Source organism: Larus michahellis, chromosome 1 (genome assembly GCF_964199755.1).
Source record: "Larus michahellis chromosome 1, bLarMic1.1, whole genome shotgun sequence".
Lineage (NCBI taxonomy): Eukaryota > Metazoa > Chordata > Aves > Charadriiformes > Laridae > Larus > Larus michahellis.
The window spans coordinates 155164915-155184771 of record NC_133896.1 but is presented as its reverse complement, the minus strand read 5'-3'; the positions used below and the strand labels follow the sequence as shown (position 1 = coordinate 155184771).

Below are 19857 nucleotides of genomic sequence, written 5' to 3'. Positions count from 1 at the left end.
CAAGGATTCACAGGTTTCTATTCTACCATTCTGAAAACAGGGTATGCTTCCATACTTTACCTATGCTTATTTATTTATTTTACTTAAAGCCTACTTTATCCACACTAAGGTGTCTCCAAGCCGCAGTTTAGCACGCTCTGCGTATTTTAATTCCTATCTACCCCTTACTTTTGCAGTAGCTTATACCCTTAGAAAGCCTAACCGATGCTGAAACGCAACGTATTAGACTCCGACGCTAACTGCGGCGGTAACGACCATCACCAACACCGCTTTCCCGAGCGGCGTGCAACTTCTAAGGCATCCCCAACCCTCATCGCACCGAGCCGCCGCATCCAAACACGTTCTGAGCTGCGATGGCTTCAGCGAAGAGAGGCACTGAACCTCCAGCAGAACGGAGGCAGCTCAGGTACGGACAGCAGCCGGCGGCGGGGCCCTGAGACGAGCGGCGGGGCCCGCCTCAGGGCTGGCGGTGACTCCCCGAAACCCCTCCTCCCCCCCGGCACCGACGGCTCCCCGTCCCCGTTACCTCCATGGCGGAGCCGGCCGGCCGCAGGGGCGGGGAGATGGCGGCAGCGTCGCCACCGCAGCCGCTGTCAGCCCCGCTACATCCTCCCCGACCCACTTCCGCCTCCGTCATCGCCGCACGCCGGCGACGCCAGCAGCCGTAAGCCGGCGGAAAGGGTGGGAAGAATGTCCATCATCTAAGGCCCGCCCACCGCGGCTCGGCCCCGCCCCCTGCCGCGCGGCGGCGGCCGTTGAACGGCTGGCTCGCGCGGAGGGCGGGCTGTGGTAACAAACCTGCCGAGCAAACAGCGCCTGACAGGATTTCTGCCGTGGCCGCGCTCCGCGTCTCATAAAGGCGGCGCAGGGCAGGGGGTGCGGCCGCAACGCGGCTGCGGCCCGCCGTTTTCTGTTCCTGAAGGGCTTCTAGGGGTACGCACTGCTGCAGGGGCGCCTTACGGTGCGGGGGAGACTGTTATTAGACAGGTGTGTCTCTCGCTGTCACCGTAAAGAGTACGAGGTGAACAAGTATGTGCTCAGGCCGGTACTTAGGCATCTAAGACCCTGTTTTTGATATCTGGATGGAAGCACAGAGGGATTAAGTTGTTGATCAGGACGTCGGCTATGACGGACTGTGCCAGAGCAAACAGCAGAAGCCAGTTATTAAGGCTTGTAGTTATCTTTGGGTTTTGGGTTTTGTTTTTTTTTTTTTTTTTTTTTTTTTAATTAAGAGACATTTTTATGGCCGTTTGGGTAGGTGTTTGAGCAGAGCAATACCTACTTTAACAGTGCGTGCATTTTTTTATTGTAATCGTGCATGCACTTTGATAATGCCTGAATTATTTTTGGCAATTTGTGATAAGAAATTGTTTTTTAGTGAGAAGTTGCCTGGGAGAAACAATCTAGGCATATTATTCTATTTACCGTTCACTGGATAAATATTGAATATCACTGAATTAATTATGGTGTCATGAGAGAATATCTATTATTTTAATTTAAAAAAGAGAGTCATGTTAGTCAAAATGCTGCCCTTGGAAGAATAAATTGCATTTTTCCAAGTCATTCTTCTTTTAAAATTCAAATGACAAATAGTGACAAAAGGCAGAAAGGTTCTTCACACGTACCTCAGAAATTATTTCCCTGTCCTTTTTTTTTTCTCTCCAATGCATTCACTGTACATTATATATATTTATTGTATATTGTAATCTATGCAGGTACAGAACTGCAGCAGGAGCATATGGTTCCATGCTCTCACAGGGGTTGCTGGCAAGGAACAGATCTCCCTAACCAAACCGCAAGAAGCTCTTTTTCCATTACTTCTATTACTGTACTTTTTAGAAGCTCCACAAGGCACTAAACAGATAGATTCTTTTTTTTCCCCATCCACTTTGTCAGATTCTGAATGGGGTACCTAGGCCTGCGCTGCCGTGGTCTAGCATGGGAGTTTCACACAACTTCAAGAAGAGCATTTCTAGATACGATCCTTCAAAAACCATCCTGTGGCAAAAGGGGTTGACCCGAAACTGTGCCATGCTGCACTGCTTTGTCCTTCTAGGTGTGGAATAAATACTAAATTGGCTAAAAAATACAAAAGTACAGCATTGTTCACACATTAAGGAAAAGTATAAAATCAAGAGGCTTCTGAGGTAGAAAATAGCCGCAGCTGGCATGAAGGACACAACATCTGTGGTTCCCTGATAAGCTACATGAGGTACGGGACGGGATGCAATTATTCCGTGGCTTTACCTTATGATGTATAGCGGATACAGGAATGGGATGATACCATGAAACAGATAAGCTGCCAATTAGCTGCCCGCTAGATGCTCAGAGCCAACTTTTTGTCAAATTTTGATGAAATGCTGTCCTTTGTGCGAACTTTGCTCATTATAATGTCATTATAATACCAAAACACACCTCCATCCCGAAGGCTACCCGCCTCCAAGGTGTGCCCACTCCTTCTTGAGTCTGCGCCCTGAATTTCTCGTAAACTATACCTTTAATTGTGAAGCGAGAGAAATTTACACCAATCATGATAAAAGTATGTATGACTAAAGTCACTCAAACTCCACCTTGAAGATAACAAATAGTATAAAAATAGCCCGAGAGAGGGGGATACCCAGGGAAGACACCATCACAAAGAATTACATCACTGACTTCTGGGATCAGTCGACGGGCTGAGCCTCTCTTCCCCCCCATAGGGACGCCTTTGGGTAAGACTTAGATTATACCGAGTGCTTCCTCGGGAAACTTAGAAATTTCTCTAGAGACTCTCTTTTCCTACATTTAAAGCCAGGCTATATCGTTTATAACTTTGTCGCGCGTTTTGTATATGTAACAATACTTTCATTTGCACGTGCTTTGCAGACAGTGTATTTATCACCGGCAATCCTAAGAACCTATATATCTGTTGTTTAAATAAACTGCACTTTTTTAAGTAGCTAGTCGTTTTGGTTTCTCACTGAACGCGACCAAAGACTCGAGAGTGGCCGTGCTAGTTCATGAGCACGACTAGACTGAAGGTGCAGTCCACTATTAGTGTATCCAAATCGTAATAGTTTAATACATATTAAACGCGATTGGACTGATAGTGCTGAATTGGGCATCACTCAGAATTTAAACCTAGCCGCACCTAGCCTCCCACCTCAGTGAGGAGTGTTAGAACGCAAGGGGGTTTATCTTCTGCCAAAACCGCTTTGCCCCTTTTCACGCAACACTAGGTCAGTCTCCGATTGAAGTTGGATGCCTGGAGAGAACACTATAGGAAAGCCTACCTTCTTTTTTTCAAAAACCCCAGAGAAAACAATGTTTCATCGACATTTGTTCTTTCCTCCTATCCCCAGAAAACACGTGTTGTGATCCAGCTCTTGGGCCATTTCATGGCTTAGCCTATGAGGAAATTGATTTTGGAGGTGGTCCAAGGCAGACACACAAAGGGTTTTTCGATGTGTTTGTGTTGAAGACAATGAACTACCCGCTCACTCGTCACAGGCTTTCTGGAATTAACTGATTGTGGCTAGTGAGTACTCAGCCCCTGATAAAGCTCCCTGCTCCTGTGAGCTATGCATTTGACAGAGACGGGCCAACTCTCACCTCCTGCCTCCCACCATTTTGTGCAACAGAATTTAGGTCTATTTTACAATTGAGATTGTCTTGGCAGTCTTTCATTCTGGTCTTGAATTGCAACAGCAATTGCAAAGTGTCCTGGTTAGAGAATGGTAGAAGAATTTAAAAAGTTTCTAGAATAGCTAGAAGAAAAAAGATTGAGGATTTTGTCTGTTGATTGCTTCAGTTTATTACAGTAAAGTACAAGCTGCTCCATATTTCATGGGAAAAAATGTTGATTTGTACCTGCAAGAGTCTTACCTGATTTTCTTAAACAGTTTGTGAATTGTACGTCTTACCTATCCAGAAGGAGCCAGTAAGATGATATGTATTGCATGCAGCTAATCTGGGACAAGATAAGTGAGAAAAACAAGAATAATTTATATGCTCCATATATTCTCTAATTTTATTATCTTTGTAAAAGATAATTAGTTCGTCTTTTTCAATAGCATTGTTTATGTAAAACAAGATTGCCAAGATGTTTGTCTTGGGATTTGTTGGGACAGAGCATAACAAGCTTTGCATCCTGCTTGCAACTCAGAGGCCAAGTCCCACAGGGCTGTGATTAACTCTTACACCAAGGCACAGCACAAATTATTGTTCACTGTCACTGGAGTTATTAGACCTGCTGGAATTTTCTGAAGAGCACAGAATGAGAAAATTACTGTAATTTTGCAAGTGAGGAATGTGTTTCCAGCATACAAGAGATGATGCTTTAAATACTTGCCTCTGTAGAATCTGCTTTTCCAACAGGTTCTGAAGATCACAAACTCTTTTGCTTGTGAACCATGTCGGGCCAGTCAGCATTCTTGCTTTGAGCTACTTTTATGACTTTTCTACATGCCAAATTAGTATAAAGGAAAGCAGGGTATGAATTTACAGTATGTTAACTATTCTCTGTTTGGAAGCTTAAAGTATCCCTGCCCCGTGCAAATGAACCATAAATTCTTTGGCTGACTATGGCCATTTTATTGGGTTGGGTTCAAGTTCAGTAGGTTTCCACTGGAATGGAATGGTAGAGGGTACAGGTACAGTGAAAAAGTTAAGAAAGTCCAAAAGGGGAGGCTAGTCTGAATGTTTATTTGAGTAAATAAGGTGCAAGGGCGGTACTGTTCTTTGTATTTATCTCAATACTACTTGGAGTGTGGAGAATTTGGTTAGGTATTAAAAAAAGAAATAATATACGTAGTCCCTAATTCTTGTCTTAAATTGTAATAGGAAACAGAGGTGAGGAGTTTGGTGTTCTATTACTTCTCTGCAAAGCCCACCAAGCCTGTTGAAAGATTAGCGTGCAACAAGGAAACTAACATTTTGTTTGAGCACTTAGGGTTGGGCCTGGCTATAAAAGACTGTTGCATTGTTAACAGAACATGAAAGCCCTTATAACTGCACACAGAGATAGTAGCAAATATAGATCAGTGAGGATTATTGATACAATAACAGGTTACTGTGAATCAAGAGGCCCAATTTTAACAATTAAATAAAGATATTAGTTAGTTACCTTCATTTTTAGGTGTCCTATACCTGCACTGCCTGTACCAGAGAAGCACCCAGTGTGGCTTGCTTTTGACATAATCCCTCTGTCTCCGCGGTCATGGTAGATGGCTATAATTCAACTGTGAGCCTTCACACAGTCCTGAAGGCAGTCTGAGCTCACACTGCCGATAAACACCAACTGCCCTTGCAGCAGGCTGTGTCGAAGCCCTTCTGCAAAATAATCCATGAGTAATTTGATTCTTCAACATTAACCGTGGGACGCTGCAGCATGACAACATTCCTGGTCCACCTACACAGTGCCTAAGCCTGTGCTTGGTCTGGAGGGCAGGCAGAGCCTTGTTATCCAGCCTGAGCTTTAGGTCTGTCAGCGTAGTTGCATCCTATGAGTATGAAGGGCTTAACTTTCTCTCTCAATGTGCCTCTAGGCTCACCTACAGCCTGCGCTGAGACAGGGCTTGCATCACTCATCGAGGACATGAGGAAAATGGAAGCTTCAGTTCAGGCTTAAAATACAGGGGTAATGCACCTCTGGTAAAATCCTTGTTGTAAAGATAAGGCTCTTTGTGAACATGTTGACATATACATTATAAAACATATACAATGAATATATTATAGGGTAGGATGTCCATATGCTATATGGATAGGACAAATGAAATACGTTTGTGGTGTGTTTCCTAACTGGAGAAAAAATGAAGCAGATCATACACAGTAAAATTAGGGGAAAGGAAAGCAGCGTCCCTCTGTCTTTGAATGCTAGCTAAGAAGATAGAACAGCTCCCTTCTCCTGTCTCTTTCTTTAATTTTTTGAAGCTTGGTGCTTCTTCCATTCTGTTTCACAAATGGTTGCATTCCATGTGAAAGGAAAATGACTCCCCTCATTGCTACAGTCAGTCAGGCTAAAGGATGATCGTGACTACCCTAGAATTAAGACAGCAGTTCCTATTAAAAAGTCTATATCAAAGCAGGAAGTCATAGCCATTGGAGGATTTGTTTTGGTATTTTTAATGCAGAGCTACAAAACAGAACCATGTGACCGGTTAACGTGTATTAATCAACACTGATTTTCAAACATTTGTTAGAGATGAAGAACAAAGTTTCTCCACTATCAAAACTCTACAGGTACACTGTCTTATAAAAGAAGAGACTAAGCAGCATTGAAGAAGTTGCTGTGGGATTACATTAGGTAAACTGACACAAGTCCTTTTTAAACTGACGTAGAAGAAGTTACACCTATGTAAGAAGGTTAGTAAAACCATGCATCTAGGTAACTGGATGAAAATAAGGCATAGGTGCTTATTCAGGGCATACATCTAATAGAGCTTTGTATGGAGCTCTATCACCATAGTAAACAGAGTCACTTGACAATAGTTTAAATTGATTTGAAAAAAATTCACTGAAGACGTACAATCTCCTTTTGCAGGTGCTCAATGATTTACAGTATCTTATGTAAAAATAAATTAAACCTCTTATCAATTTATGTTGGTATTAGTAAACAATCTCTGTGTAACACATCATTTAAAGCTCTTCTGTACATAACAACTGACAAACCTAAAGATATGTAAGTTAAAGGTGCTCTAGATGTAGGCACCCTCCAGTCATCTACCCAGAAGCAGATGCACATCTCTACTGACACACCAAACCATGGTAGTCTCCAGGCCCACTGGGGGATGCACACAGCCTATTAACCCCTTTCCCGGACTGTCCTGGTAACTACAGATCCAATCATTTTCACTGGTAACAATGCACTGTTCCCTGTATTTTTTCACTGGTATAATTAATAACATTTTGCAAATTATGACTGAATCCACAGGTTGACCTCTTTCAACTATGGCAGCTTGAAAGAGCATAAAAAGCAGAAACATCCCACTTTTCTATCTTCCTGCCAGCTGTATTTTGTCGTAAGGGTTAACATTTCTGTCTTTGTGTATATGTAAGGATAATAACAATGGCATAAGAAACCCAGATTTTTATGTAACCACACATCCAGTGTTTGTTTTCCCCCTTTTTTTTCTAGGACCGCACTCTGACCTCTGACCCGTGTTACTTTTTATCTGCTTTTCAGAGCAGCTGAACTGCAGCTGGGTGAAGAGTTACCTAAGGAACTGAGAGCAAAGGTGACTTTCCAAACGTGATACAGGCCCTTTATTATATGGTGCCTCTATCCTTGCAGTGACTGTGCAGCTCCATTTTGCACCAGGCTTCGTCCACCGTCAGCATTTTGCACTTCTGATAGGTTCAGAGATTTCAAAGGAGGAACAAATAAGTCATCTGTACGACCTTTTGTACAGCACCGCTCATAAAATGTCACCAAGCTACTGAGTTCAGCATGTTTTCTGTTTACTGATGGCTCTTATGACACTGAATGAGGATTAGGTTGGCAAACTCAGCTGACTCACGTGATTTCATGGAGCAACCCAAGAGAATGGAAATACATCAGAGAGTGGGCAACGCCTTTTCCTCATACTGCGGATACTAAGATATCAAATCAAGTTAATCATAAACAGAAAACAAACAAGTAGCAGAAAGCTCCTCAGGCTGATATTTAGCCTTGCTGCAATGAACAGCAGCGCCTCTGCCAGATGACTTTTTTCTCAGGTAGTCATTTTACTGAGACATCCTTTATTTGTGGGCAGGAATCTCTGTTGACCTAAAGCTCTTCAAATGCCTACATTCGCATGAGTGTAGGAAATGCGTATTTCTAGTTCCAGTGTTTCCTGCATTTTTGTGGGAAAATTGGTGGACCAGGAACTGACAATGTAACTTTACATTTAACAGGAAGCTTTTAGTTTGTTTACAAACTTGATGCAGGATTTTGCTGCTCTTCAGAGAACTGTGTTCATTTTAGATATTTGGATTAAATCAGTAGCCTGAAATGGACTGTGTGTGTTGTCAGCTGCTTTTATTACTAAATCCTTGGAACTCCGCACAGACCAAAGAAAAAATAGCCCCAGCAAACATTTTCTGTGTTAAACTGGACTAAACTAGGCTACATGAGACTAAGACAGTATTTTCCTCCAGCTGCTGTAGTCTGTGTTGTTTTCCCTCTGGCGTTCAGAGTGCAAGCTCAGTTAAGCAGGAACTCTTTGGGGCCTTTTTTGTGTGTCAGACTCAATGGTGGCACTTTAAAACTAAAATTGGTAATAGTTGTCTATAGGCTATGAATAACTTCAATTAATTTCCCACAGGCTCAAAGCGTGGCTATAGCACTGGTGCTAATGCTAGAGCAGATCTGGTCTTTATTTGATAATATCAACAGGGGCCTATTGCAACTAAGAACCCTCGTTGGATTGTTTGTGTATTTGATTGACAAGGGAAGATCGAAGAAAAGGAGGAAGTAAAAATGTGGTGCGTGCAACACTTTTACAACAGTGGAGAAGAGGGAGATGGTATATGCATCTGTCTCTTGACCTGGTTCATACCAACTTTCATAATTCTCCAAATGTCAGCGGAAGAGTATTCTATCTGTTTCAAAAGGTAACAGTGATAAAAGCTTGTCTTGATTGAGTAAGTACTACTGCTTCCACAGATGGATTTTAAATAAATGTCTCTCTGTATCCTTTAGCAAGTTTTATCAAATGAAGTTATAGGTGTTTGGTGTTTTTGAAAATGTTGCTTTTATCTCAGTGGCATTTATGATGTCCAGCTTAAAACAAGAGAAGCATAGAATCGTAGAGTGGTTAGAGTTGGAAGGGACCTTAAAGATCATCTAATTCCAACCCCCCTGCCACGGGCAGGGACACCTCCCACTAGACCGGGTTGCTCAAAACCCCATGGCCTTGAACTCTTCCAGGGATGGGGCATCCACAACTTCTCTGGGCAACCTGTTCCACTGCCTCACCACCCTCATTGTAAAGAACTTTTTCCTAGTATCCAATCTAAATCTACCCTCCTTCAGTTTGAAACCGTTACCCCTCATCCTATCATTACACTCCCTGATAAAGAGTCCCTCCCCATCCTTCCTGTAGGCCCCCTTTAGGTACTGGAAGACCGCTATAAGGTCTCCCCCAAGCCTTCTCTTCTCCAGGCTGAACAGCCCCAACTCTCTCAGCTTGTCCTCATAGGAGAGGTGCTCCAGCCCTCTGATTATCTTCGTGGCTCTCCACTGGACCCATTCCAACAGGTCCATGTCCTTCTTGTGCTGTGGACTCCAGAACTGGACTCAGTACTCCAGGTGGGGTCTCACGAGAGCAGAGTAGAGGGGCAGAGTCACCTCCCTCGACCTGCTGGCCACGCTTCTTTTGATGCAGCCCAGGATGCAGTTGGCTTTCTGGGCTGCAAGTGCGCATTGCCAGTTCATGTTGAGCTTCTCATCCACCAGCACCCCCAAGTCCTTCTCCTCAGGGCTGCTCTCAATCCATTCTCTGCCCAACCTGTATTTGTGCTTGGGATTGCCACGACCCACGTGCAGGACCTTGCACTTGGCCTTGTTGAACTTCATGAGGTTCGCACGGGCACACCTCTCAAGCCTGTCCAGGTCTCGCTGGATGGCATCCCTTCCCTCCAGATGGCATCCCTTCCCTCCAGTGTGTCGACTGTGCCACACAGCTTGTTGTTGTCAGCGAACTTGCTGAGGGTGCACTCAATCCCATTGTCCATGTCGCTGACAAAGATGTTAAACAGCACTGATCCCAGTACTGATCCCTGAGGAACGGCACTCGTCACTGGTTTCCACGTGGACATCAAGCCGTTGGCTGCAACCCTCTGAGTGCGGCCATCCAGCCAGTTCCTTATCCACCGAGTGGTCCATTCATCAAAATAAAATGATTCTACTTTGTGTACCTCTGTTGTTCTGTTTATACCTAACCACCTTTAAGTTTGTTTATTGTTATTTATTGATTAATGTTTGTACAACGTGAATAAAATAATGCCCACACCTGTTGCACTCTTTTAACACCTTTTTTCCTCTTTGTTCCTAATTTCTGTTGTAGGTTGATTTGGAAATCCCAGCAATATCAACTGTAGCTTTTCAAAGACAAAACCTCAAAGCATATGTGAAATATTTTTGTTAATGCTGAAAGTTACTATGGGAGGGATGAATGAGAAGTATCCAGTGGGATTATTTTCATCAGGGAGACCTAAACTTCGACATAATTTGGGCACTCTCGCAGTAATGAAAAATCAGTGGTGTGTGAAAGAGAGATATCGAAATCTTAGGGACAGAGGCATTTGTGAAGGAAAAACAAAATATATAAAATGGAAAAGGCTGAAGATCATAGAGAATAATTCCTGTTGCTGATAATCACAATTCCATGCGAAAAACAAGAGAGGTATCAGCCATTTTTTTCTTATAATCTTCATCAAATTTCTGATTTTGTGCCACAGTGAAGTAATTCTTCCAGTCACCGACAATCCCTACAAACAGCAAAGCAAAAAAAGAAAAAAAGATTAATTTACCAGTATTTCCTGAACCCCATTAGCCACAACTCAGTAGATACTTGTACTTCAAGGCTTATTTCAAAGCAGAATGAAAGCCAGGAAGACAGAGTTGATGCCAGTAACAAACCTCAGTACCTTTTCTCATGAAGGGGGAGATGGAGTGATCCATTATTCCCTGAAACTCCTTAGTGTAGTTTGTCATGGGATTTTCTTTCATTATCTCAAAGGAGGTGTGATGGATTATCTTGTTTAGAACCTCCTGATTCACCTCCTTCTCCAGGAACTTCAGAATCTTCTGAATTTCTTGCTTTGGATTCTGCAGAGGGAATAACATGGGATAAGATACAGAACCAGGAAAAGCAAAGAAATCAAACATAGTGTTAAAGTTGCAATTGTCGGTGTGAGAAGATCAAGTTTTTGGAAGATTTACTGATATAGCTGGTATTATAATAGAAAACTGTTGATTGTAGGTAGTGTCTACGGGACTTCGAGATATCAGAGCTCTATAAACATACATTCAGCCTTTTACCTCCTTCATATCTTCATAGAAGAGATAGAGAATACGGTGCTTATCTTTTGCCTTCCACCATCCTTTTACATGGTCATACCAAGAACCCCAGAGCACTGAAAAAAGAATAACATTATCAGCAGCTATAAATGCCCGAACTATCTGTGGCACTTATGTTTCCCCAATAACGAGTGTCTGGACATTTCCCATCTGGTTTTGAATGACTGTGACCATGACTGCTGTGCTCTGTGTTTATCACAGTGTTCGTGCTATTAATCCCACATGTGTATGGATGCTCAGAGCAGGATTCATGCGTAACTTCAGAGGGCAACAAATGTAGCCGCCTAGCCCTGAATGAAAAATCCGGGCTGCCTATACGGTCCATGGAGAGAAACAGACTTTTCCAGAGTGATTCATCTGATCAGCTGGACAAGACAGGTCTTAACTGTCCCTGCTTTGAGCAGGGAGTTGGACCAGATTGACACCAAAGGTCCCTTCCAACTTGCATTATTCTGTGATTCTAACTGGTTTAAATATTTGGTATACTGGCAGAAGTGCCTGTTTCTCTCCAGCAAGTATCAAGATAATTAGCTTGGACAGAGGTAGCTATGTCCTAGATGTCTGCACTGGGACAGATGGCTCCCAAGCCAAGCTGTTCAGACACAAGACACAAGGTCTCCTTTAGACATGAGAGTCTCATACCGGTCCAGACAGTGGCGTTTCTAGGCCTACATGATGGCAAAAATATTAAAGACCTATGGAAGCTTTACTGACCAAAAGTGCAGACTGCCATCCACCTGAGCAGGTGTTCTTTCTTGGATATGAGCACCTCTTTTAGAAAGGGAATAATCAGCTTCTGGCGTTGCCTGTCTTTCGCTAGATAACTGCCTTCATTCAGATGCCTGATTTTTATACAGATTAATTTAGGTAAAAAGACTCTCTTCAGTCAAATTCACACCACACATTTCCACACAAAATTAAACCTTGGTCTCTTGTATATCAGGCTAGAGTAAAACTAATTAAACCACTGTTCCTTCCCAGCTGGCTTCCAAGCAGCTTTCTTTTAACCTCAGAGAGAAGAGATTAAGCCTGAAAATTGTCACATATATTTCTGAATGATAATAGAATAAAGTGTAGCATTTTTTTTTTTCAAAACGGGAATTTTGAAGATAGAATTTTTCCTTTAGGTACTCATAAAAACCCATGAATAAAGACAGATTACTACTGAAACACCTTCAGTAGACATCCTTCTGTCAGTGTCAGCACTGGATTGCAAACCACATCTGAAATAAATAGATCAATGTAATGCATTTTTTAAATGAACAAAATCTAATATACAACTGGTTGCAGTTCATCACCTTTTCCGGTCATGAATTTCTCCACAAACTCCTCCCAGGTTCCTGGGTCAGGCAGTCCTTTATTCATTCTGTGGAAATGGTAGTAGGACACCAGGTTGTCTTTTGCATTTCTCGCCACATAGATTATCTTTATTGATATGAAAAGAGAGAAAGAGAAAAAAATTAACTTACACAGCTTATGTAGAGATTGTGCATCTCCTGGAGTTTTCTCTTGAAGCCTGACGATGGAGGCTTAAGAGATTTTGCTTTGAAGCTTTGAAGCCATTTTCTGAAATTGAAAGCATGTAACTTAGTCATGACTTCTTTAGTTTCACCCAGGCTTTGCACATTAAAGGGAAAATATCTGGGGAGACCTTTAGGTTTCACAAAGATTCTGGAAATCATATTCAGTCCTGGTTTATCATAGAATCTTCATGGTCGGAAAGGACCTTTGAGATCATTGAGTCCAACCAAACAACCTACAATCTCTGCCACTAGAGCATGCCCTGAAGTGGCAAATCTACACATTTCATAAATACCTCTAGGGTTGGTGACTCAACCACCTCCCTGGGCAGGCTGTTCCAGTGCCTGACCACTCTGTCAGTAAAGTAATTCTTCCTAATATCTAATCTAAACCTCCCCTGCCGCAACTTCAGACCATTTCCTCTGGTCCTGTCATTATTCACCTGGGAGAAGAGGCCAACACCCACCTCTCTCCAACATCCTTTCAGGGAGTTGTAAAGGGCAATGAGGTCTCCCCTCAGCCTCCTCTTCTCCAAGCTAAACATGCCCAGCTCCCTCAGCCTCTCCTCATATGACCTGGTCTCCAGACCCCTCACCAGCCTGGTAGCTCTCCTCTGGACACGCTCCAGCACTTCAATGTCCCTCTTGTCCAGAGGGGCCCAGAACTGAACACAGGACTCGAGGTGAGGCCTCCCCAGTGCCGAGTACAGAGGCACGATCACTCCCTTGCTCCTGCTGGCCACACTATTCCTGATACGAGCCAGAATGCTGTTGGCCCTCTTGGCCGCCTGGGCACACTGCTGGCTCCTGTTAAGCTGGCCGTCCACCAGCACCCCCAGGTCCTTTTCTGCTGGGCAGCTTTCCAGCCACTCTTCCCCAAGCCTGTAGCGTTCCCTGGGGTTGTTGTGACCGAAATGCAGGACCCGGCACTTGGCCTTATTAAACCTCATACCATTGGCCTTGGCCCATCGATCCAGCCTGTCCAGGTCCCTCTGTAGAGCCTTCCTACCCTCAAGCAGATCAACACTCCCACCTAGTTTGGTGTCATCTGCAAACTTACTGAGGGTGCACTCAATCCCCTCATCCAGGTCATTGATAAAGATATTAAACAAAACCGGCCCCAAAACTGAGCCCTGAGGGACACCACTGGTGACCGGCTGCCAAGAGGATTTCACCCCATTAATCACAACTCTCTGGGCACAGCCATCCAGCCAGTTTTTAACCCAGCGAAGAGTACACTTGTCTATGCCATGATTCGCCAGCTTCTCCAGGAGAATGCTGTGGGGAACAGTGTCAAAGGCCTTTCCAAAGTCCAGATAGACAACGTCCACAGCCTTCCCCGCATCCAGAAGGCGGGTCACATGGTCATAGAAAGAGATCAGGTTGGTTAAGCAGGACCTCCCCATCCTAAACCCATGCTGGCTGGCCCTGATCCCTTGGCTGCCCTGCACTTGCCATGAGAGCTCACTCGAGATGATCCTCTCCATGATCTTTCCTGGTACCGAGGTCAGGCTGACAGGCCTGTAGTTTCCCAGATCCTCCTTCCAACCCTTCTTGTAGATGGGTGTCACATTAGCCACCCTCCAATCATCTAGCACCTGCCCTGTTGACCAAGACTGTTGATAAATGATGGAGAGAGGCTTGGTGAGCTCTCCCGCCAGCTCCCTGAGTACTCTTGGGTGAATCCCATCCGGCCCCATAGACTTATGTGCGTCTAGGTGCAGAAGCAGATCATTGACTACTTCCTCCTGGATTATGGGTGGGTTGTTCTGCTCTCCACCCTTATCTTCCAGCTCAGGAGGCTGAGCACCCTGGGGATAGCTGGTCTGACTATTGAAGATGGAGGCAAAGAAGGCATTAAGTATCTCAGCCTTCTCCTCGTCCTTGGTTGCAACTTTCCCCCCAGCATCCAGTAAGGGATGGCGATTCTCCCTGGCTCTCTTTTTGTTGATGTATTTGTAAGAATTTTTTTTGTTGTCCTTAATGTTAGTGGCCAAGTTGAGCTCCAGCTGGGCTTTTGCCTTCCTAATTTTCTCTCTGTATAACCTAACGAGATCTCTGTACTCCTCCTGAGTTGCCTGTCCCTTCTTCCAAAGGTGATAAACCCTCCTTTTATTCCTAAGTCCCATCAGAAGTTCCTTATTCATCCAGACTGGCCATTTTCCCTGCCCTTTAGACTTGCGACACTTGGGGACAGCCTGCTCCTGGGCCTTTCAGATTTCCTTCTTGAAGGGCATCCAGCCTTCCTGGACCCCTTTGCCCTTCAGGACTGTCTCACAAGGGACTCTCTCAGCCAGTGTCCCGAACAAGCCAAAGTCTGCCCTCTGGAAGTCCAAGGTGGAGGTTTTGCTAACCCCCCTCCTTACATTGCTACAAATTGAAAACTTGACCATTTCATGATCACTAAACCCAAGACGACCTCTGACCACCACATCTCCCACTAGTCCTTCTCTGTTTGTCAACAGTAGGTCTAGCAAGGCACCTCCCCTGGTAGGCTCACGTACCAGTTGTGTCAGGAAGTTATCTTCCATGCACTCGAGGAACCTCCTAGCCTGCCTGCTCTCTGCTGTGTTATATTTCCAGTAGATACCTGGCAGGTTGAAGTCCCCAACCAGAACAAGGGCTGGCGATTGCGAGACTTCAGCCAGCCGCTTATAGAATACTTCATCTGTCTCCTCATCCTGGCCAGGTGGTCTGTAGCATACTCCCAGCACAACATCTCCCTTATTTCCCTTCCCCTTCAACCTTACCCATAAACACTTGACTTTATCATCACTGGAATCTAGCTCTATACAATCAAAACATTCCCTAATGTACAGAGCCACACCCCCACCTCTCCTTCCTTGCCTATCCCTTCTGAAGAGCTTATAGCCATTCATCGCAGCATTCCAGTTGTGACAGTCATCCCACCACGTTTCCGTGATGGCAACTACTTCATAGCTGTACTGCTGCACAATGGCTTCCAGCTCATCCCGTTTGATGCCCATGCTACGTGCATCCATGTAGATGCACTTGAGCTGGGCTACCGATTTCACCCCCATCCTTGGCCCTTTATCCCTAGGCTCATTACTAGTGGGCCTGGTTTTATCCCCTTCCCCCTTCAATTCTAGTTTAAAACCCTGTCCATGAGCTTATGTCACTTTCTTTCCAAGTGAAGTAGAATTGAGTCCTACCTCTTCAGCCTTACCTTACAGTTTTGTTCCCAGAAGGAGGGAGGCACCAGCTGCACAGGGAGATGAGTTTTTATTGTTCGTGGAGAAGGCATAGCTTCAGCTAACTCCAGGCCTGTGGGATGTTGCATTATGAGACGTGACTTGTTCTCTAAATTGTACTAGCACTTCTTTGCTGTTTTCCTATGGAGGATTTTGACTGTCTTTCCAGCAGTTCACCTTGCAATTATCATTCATCTCCAAAGCAATTATGTAGCAGTGTAATATATAGAACATTGCATAGGCACCTTCAGTGTATCTAGAGAAATTTTTACCTATGTATTCAGGGAGGAAAAGTGGAACACCGATTCATATCTTCTTCTTGCTTTCTTGGGACCATGTCTAACCCCTGCATTCCAAAGGATAATGATGAGTAATAATTTATATTTACCCAAACAATGTTTTTCCTTCACAATATTTAGTGATCTCTTTTCACTTTGCAGGTAAGACATTTTTGTTTCTTTCTAGGATATGAGAATAATAGACTGGCTGACTAGACTTTCTGGATAACATATAAAGAAAAATTGGAGAATGATGGACAGTAGATTTTGAGTAGTTTTGGATATATGGGAATATTTGGGAATATCTGGTGATATGTGGAGATGTGTTATCCCCTCCCCCCCCTCCCTTTTAGGCATCTATCATGACCTCTGTCATTTTTTTTCCTATCAACCTCAATCATCCTCTGTCATCCTCTATCATTTTTTGTCTCTGTGTCAACACAGTCTAGGTTAGAAGACAAAAAGTAGCACTTGTGCTGCAGAGTTAGTCAAGCATTTTAGCTTAAAATGTGAAGAGATTCTGGCTTAAAGACTGGTGTGGAATGGGAGACCTTTCTGGGGGGATGCTCTTGTAAGAAACCTTCTTTGCAGAACAGTCAGGCCTGCTGGTTGCCTGAATGCCCCATAGCTTGTTTAGATGACTAGACCCTAGAATTTAACAGCAGTTACTGAAAACAGTAGCAAACCCACTGAAAACATTATCCACCTTTTGGGAATACATCCACAATATAGGTTTCTCTTCCATACAGCCCCCCAATCAGAAAATGGGATTCAGTTGCCCCCACGTTCCTATTTTGCGCCTATCTGCTGCTGTTTTAAGTACTGTGGAGTACCACACACAGCCTTCAGATGCCACTCCAGAACAGCATGGTCTTCAGTAGCTCCTGAGTCATGTCTGCCAGCCTAGCATTGGCTTGAGTAGCACTAGATGTTTATGTTAAAGCAGATGAACTGATCCCTAATACCCAACACGGTGCATAGTTTAGAGACAAAGCAAGTGGGACCTTTCACAGGAAACCTGTGGCATCAACATTGGGTGCTTGTTTTGTTTGATTTTGTCTAAAATACAAACCTATTTGTATAATATTCACCTGAGTAGCTCGCATCTGAAGAGTCTTGGAAAGACCACTCAAGGAAAGGATGTCGTTTGTAAGTGGTGTCACGTTTACACTTCTCAACATCTCCATTTTGTTGAATCATATCCACTATCTCCTGTGTCCATGTGGTACCTGAAAATGTCAGTGTTTAGATGTTTCCCACAGGGATACCCAGGGAACTGAAAGCCAGAAGGATGGACTCCATATCGAAGGAGGAAGGAACAGCACAGAAGATGATGGACAAAGCGGAAAGAGAGGATAATGGAGGAAGAATGCATAATTCGAAATACAAAGGTAGTTCCCAAAGCACGGTTTCAGGGATTCCCTATTAGACAGGCTTCTTCCTGACAAGAGAAATAGCCTCCATCCCTACACTGCTAATGAAAGAAGCTCTGGGATAAACTCACTATTGTTTGGAGATGGTATTATTTGCAGAGAGGAATGAAATTCCCTCCTCCCAATTTTCAAACCTCCCAAAGCCAGTTATTGCAACATTTGTTTTCATCCTGATTTTGACTGAAAAAAATGAAATACCTGAATTTTGAGTGAGTAAAAATTTCATATAGTTTGAAAATATAAAAAAATTGCGTTTTTTTTCAACATTCCTGTCTGAAAGGTCTAATGAAGGTCAGTTCAACATCTCGTCTGCCTGAGGTACTGCATCATCCTGTAAGAGTTACAGTACTGTGTCTCTTTTCCCTTATAGCTGTGATTACTGGGTTAACCCCATCTCCTCCGAGGTACTGTGGCAGGTCAGCTAGAGAACAGGCTGAGGGACAGCTTGGAAATAAATGTGGGCAGGAAACTCAGCCCATCTTAAGATGCTTGAATGGTGCAGCTCTGACAAATACAACGTAACGTCAAATGCACTCCTAACTTTCTGTCCATTTCAAAGGCTGAGAGGTTTTCACTCAGGCTGGATAAAATAATGTGGTTTTGCTTTCAGTATACAGGAAATAAATTAAAAGCTTTCAGCTTTTATAAAAATAATGGGGTTTTCTTTGTAAAAATGTTTTGGGTTTTTTTCCCCTACTGAAAAAAATACTTAAAAATTCTTGCTAATTCATTATTTTTTATGATCATCAATTGTTCCCAAATCTGTTCCTGAATACCCTAAACTGTACATGGTTTTATTCATCCAGGATTAAAATTGATTCTTGTTATTCATTTTTACCTGTGTAATAAGTATAAAGGGTCTGATCAAGAGCAGCAATAGTAATGAGCTAAGTGGCCAATCACTGAATAAAATACCAGACAGCTAATATTAATGGTGGATATTTTATTTTATAGGCTGAAATTATTAAGTGAATTGGGTTATTTCATTAAAATAATTAACCCATATTCAGAAATCAGGACTGGTTTACGCACCAAGTCATTCCCCAAATACATAATACAATCCACAGTTGTTCAGTCAGTTTCTATTATTTCTTAGTAATGATGGCTTTTACTAGGGTCTGTTAAATCATTACCTATTGGTGGAAAACTTCTACTGTTGCCATTAATATATATGTATATACTCTAAATCAAAGGAAACATTTAAGTATAGGTAATTAGGCTTTGACCATTTGAACTTCAATAATAATAGATGGTTGTTACTTCTAACAAAGAAGTTAGAAGTTACTAGTCACAGCTGACAGAGCTCCACATCTTTGAAATACGTCAGGTTTGAGATTAAATAAAATCAGTCACAATAGAAAAACATAATTTTTAATTCCAACAATAAGCACTATCACAAACTTTTCTCTTCTGTTTCCTACCCACACCAACCTGCTTTTGCATAGGTTGCGATGAGGAGATCATCAGGTCTGGCTTTGAACTTCCACACTTGGTCCCATGTGCTGCATATTGGTTTTGTGAGGGGAATACCTTCCACTTCATCCAGCTCAGCTCGGGACACTGCCTGTTTCAGACTCAAATCTTGCATTTTATCCAGTGCCATTGAGCACTGCATGAAGAAAGAAAGGTTTGGAATTAACGCGGTTGCTTTGAAAAAAATCTAAATTTATTCATCCGTTCTTGAGGTCTCTTTTATTGACTGAATTCCATGTCCTCTGATTTATTTGGCTATGATTTGACCTATCTGGGTCCACATATAGGCTCCTTTAAAGCTGGATCTCATTTTCAGAAATGCTGGGTATATTGCTGATGGTGGTTCTCAGTATTTCTAAAACCCTCTCTGTTTACTCAGATACAAAAAGAGAAAAAAATGTCACATAATTTCCATCTTTAAACATTTTACCAAACATTTTTATGTAAAATTATGACTGTAAATATGGGGCCTTTGAAAGGCAAGAAAAAGTAATCGTCAGAGGTGTGATTCCAAAAAAGGCAGAGTATAACAGCTCCCACTGAAGTCAGCATCCCAACCCTTCCTCCTTAAAGAAAATCAACACAAACACCTGCTAATACCCTTTGGGCCTCATACTCACAACAACGTTTGCAGAGCTTTCTATGTTTCGTTCCTGGAGCTTTTCACTCTTAGAGCTCTTTGCTGTATATTGACATTTGTTGCAGATAAATAACCTGAACTAGATAGATCATTAACTTAAGGTTGTTAGACTTTAATCATTTAAATCAATCTAGTTAAGTCTATTGCCTATTGTACAATTTTACAGTAACTGGCTATTGATTTCTGGATTTCTCCCAAGGAGGCCTCTTCTTAGCCGTAAACCTTCAGAGCTCCAGAATTTCGTCAGAGGAAAGTTC

General features: G+C 43.0%; 2 protein-coding genes across 6 annotated transcripts in view; both read right to left on the bottom strand.

Moving 5' to 3' along the window:
- The window catches only part of GCC2 (GRIP and coiled-coil domain containing 2), a 31579-nt gene extending 30919 nt beyond the window's left edge, over positions 1 to 660 (bottom strand). For 2 of the 3 annotated variants that reach the window (XM_074560402.1, XM_074560412.1), the window contains exon 1: positions 527 to 660. In XM_074560402.1, the coding sequence (XP_074416503.1) occupies positions 527 to 637 (111 nt within the window). In that variant the 5' untranslated portion in view covers positions 638 to 660. The remainder of the gene's footprint in view (positions 1 to 526) is intronic. The other variant, XM_074560420.1, reaches the window with a different exon arrangement.
- Positions 661 to 9884: 9224 nt separating this feature from the next.
- On the bottom strand, positions 9885 to 19621 carry SULT1C4 (sulfotransferase family 1C member 4). 3 transcript variants are annotated; one of them, XM_074572913.1, is made up of 8 exons: positions 19581 to 19621; positions 18919 to 19096; positions 17146 to 17283; positions 15752 to 15849; positions 12343 to 12469; positions 11006 to 11100; positions 10612 to 10792; positions 9885 to 10452 (listed from the first exon to the last, which is right to left on the bottom strand). In XM_074572913.1, exons 2-8 carry the CDS (start codon positions 19088 to 19090, stop codon positions 10340 to 10342), a joined length of 924 nt encoding a protein of 307 aa, XP_074429014.1. In that variant the 5' UTR covers positions 19091 to 19096; positions 19581 to 19621; the 3' UTR covers positions 9885 to 10339. The 3 variants fall into 3 exon arrangements, with proteins under 3 accessions (XP_074429014.1, XP_074429016.1, XP_074429013.1); XM_074572915.1 differs by lacking the exon at positions 19581 to 19621 and adding an exon at positions 16891 to 16897 and having other exon boundaries at positions 15752 to 15877; positions 17184 to 17283; positions 18919 to 19440; XM_074572912.1 differs by lacking the exon at positions 19581 to 19621 and having other exon boundaries at positions 18919 to 19436.
- Between the last annotated feature and the right edge of the window lie 236 nt (positions 19622 to 19857).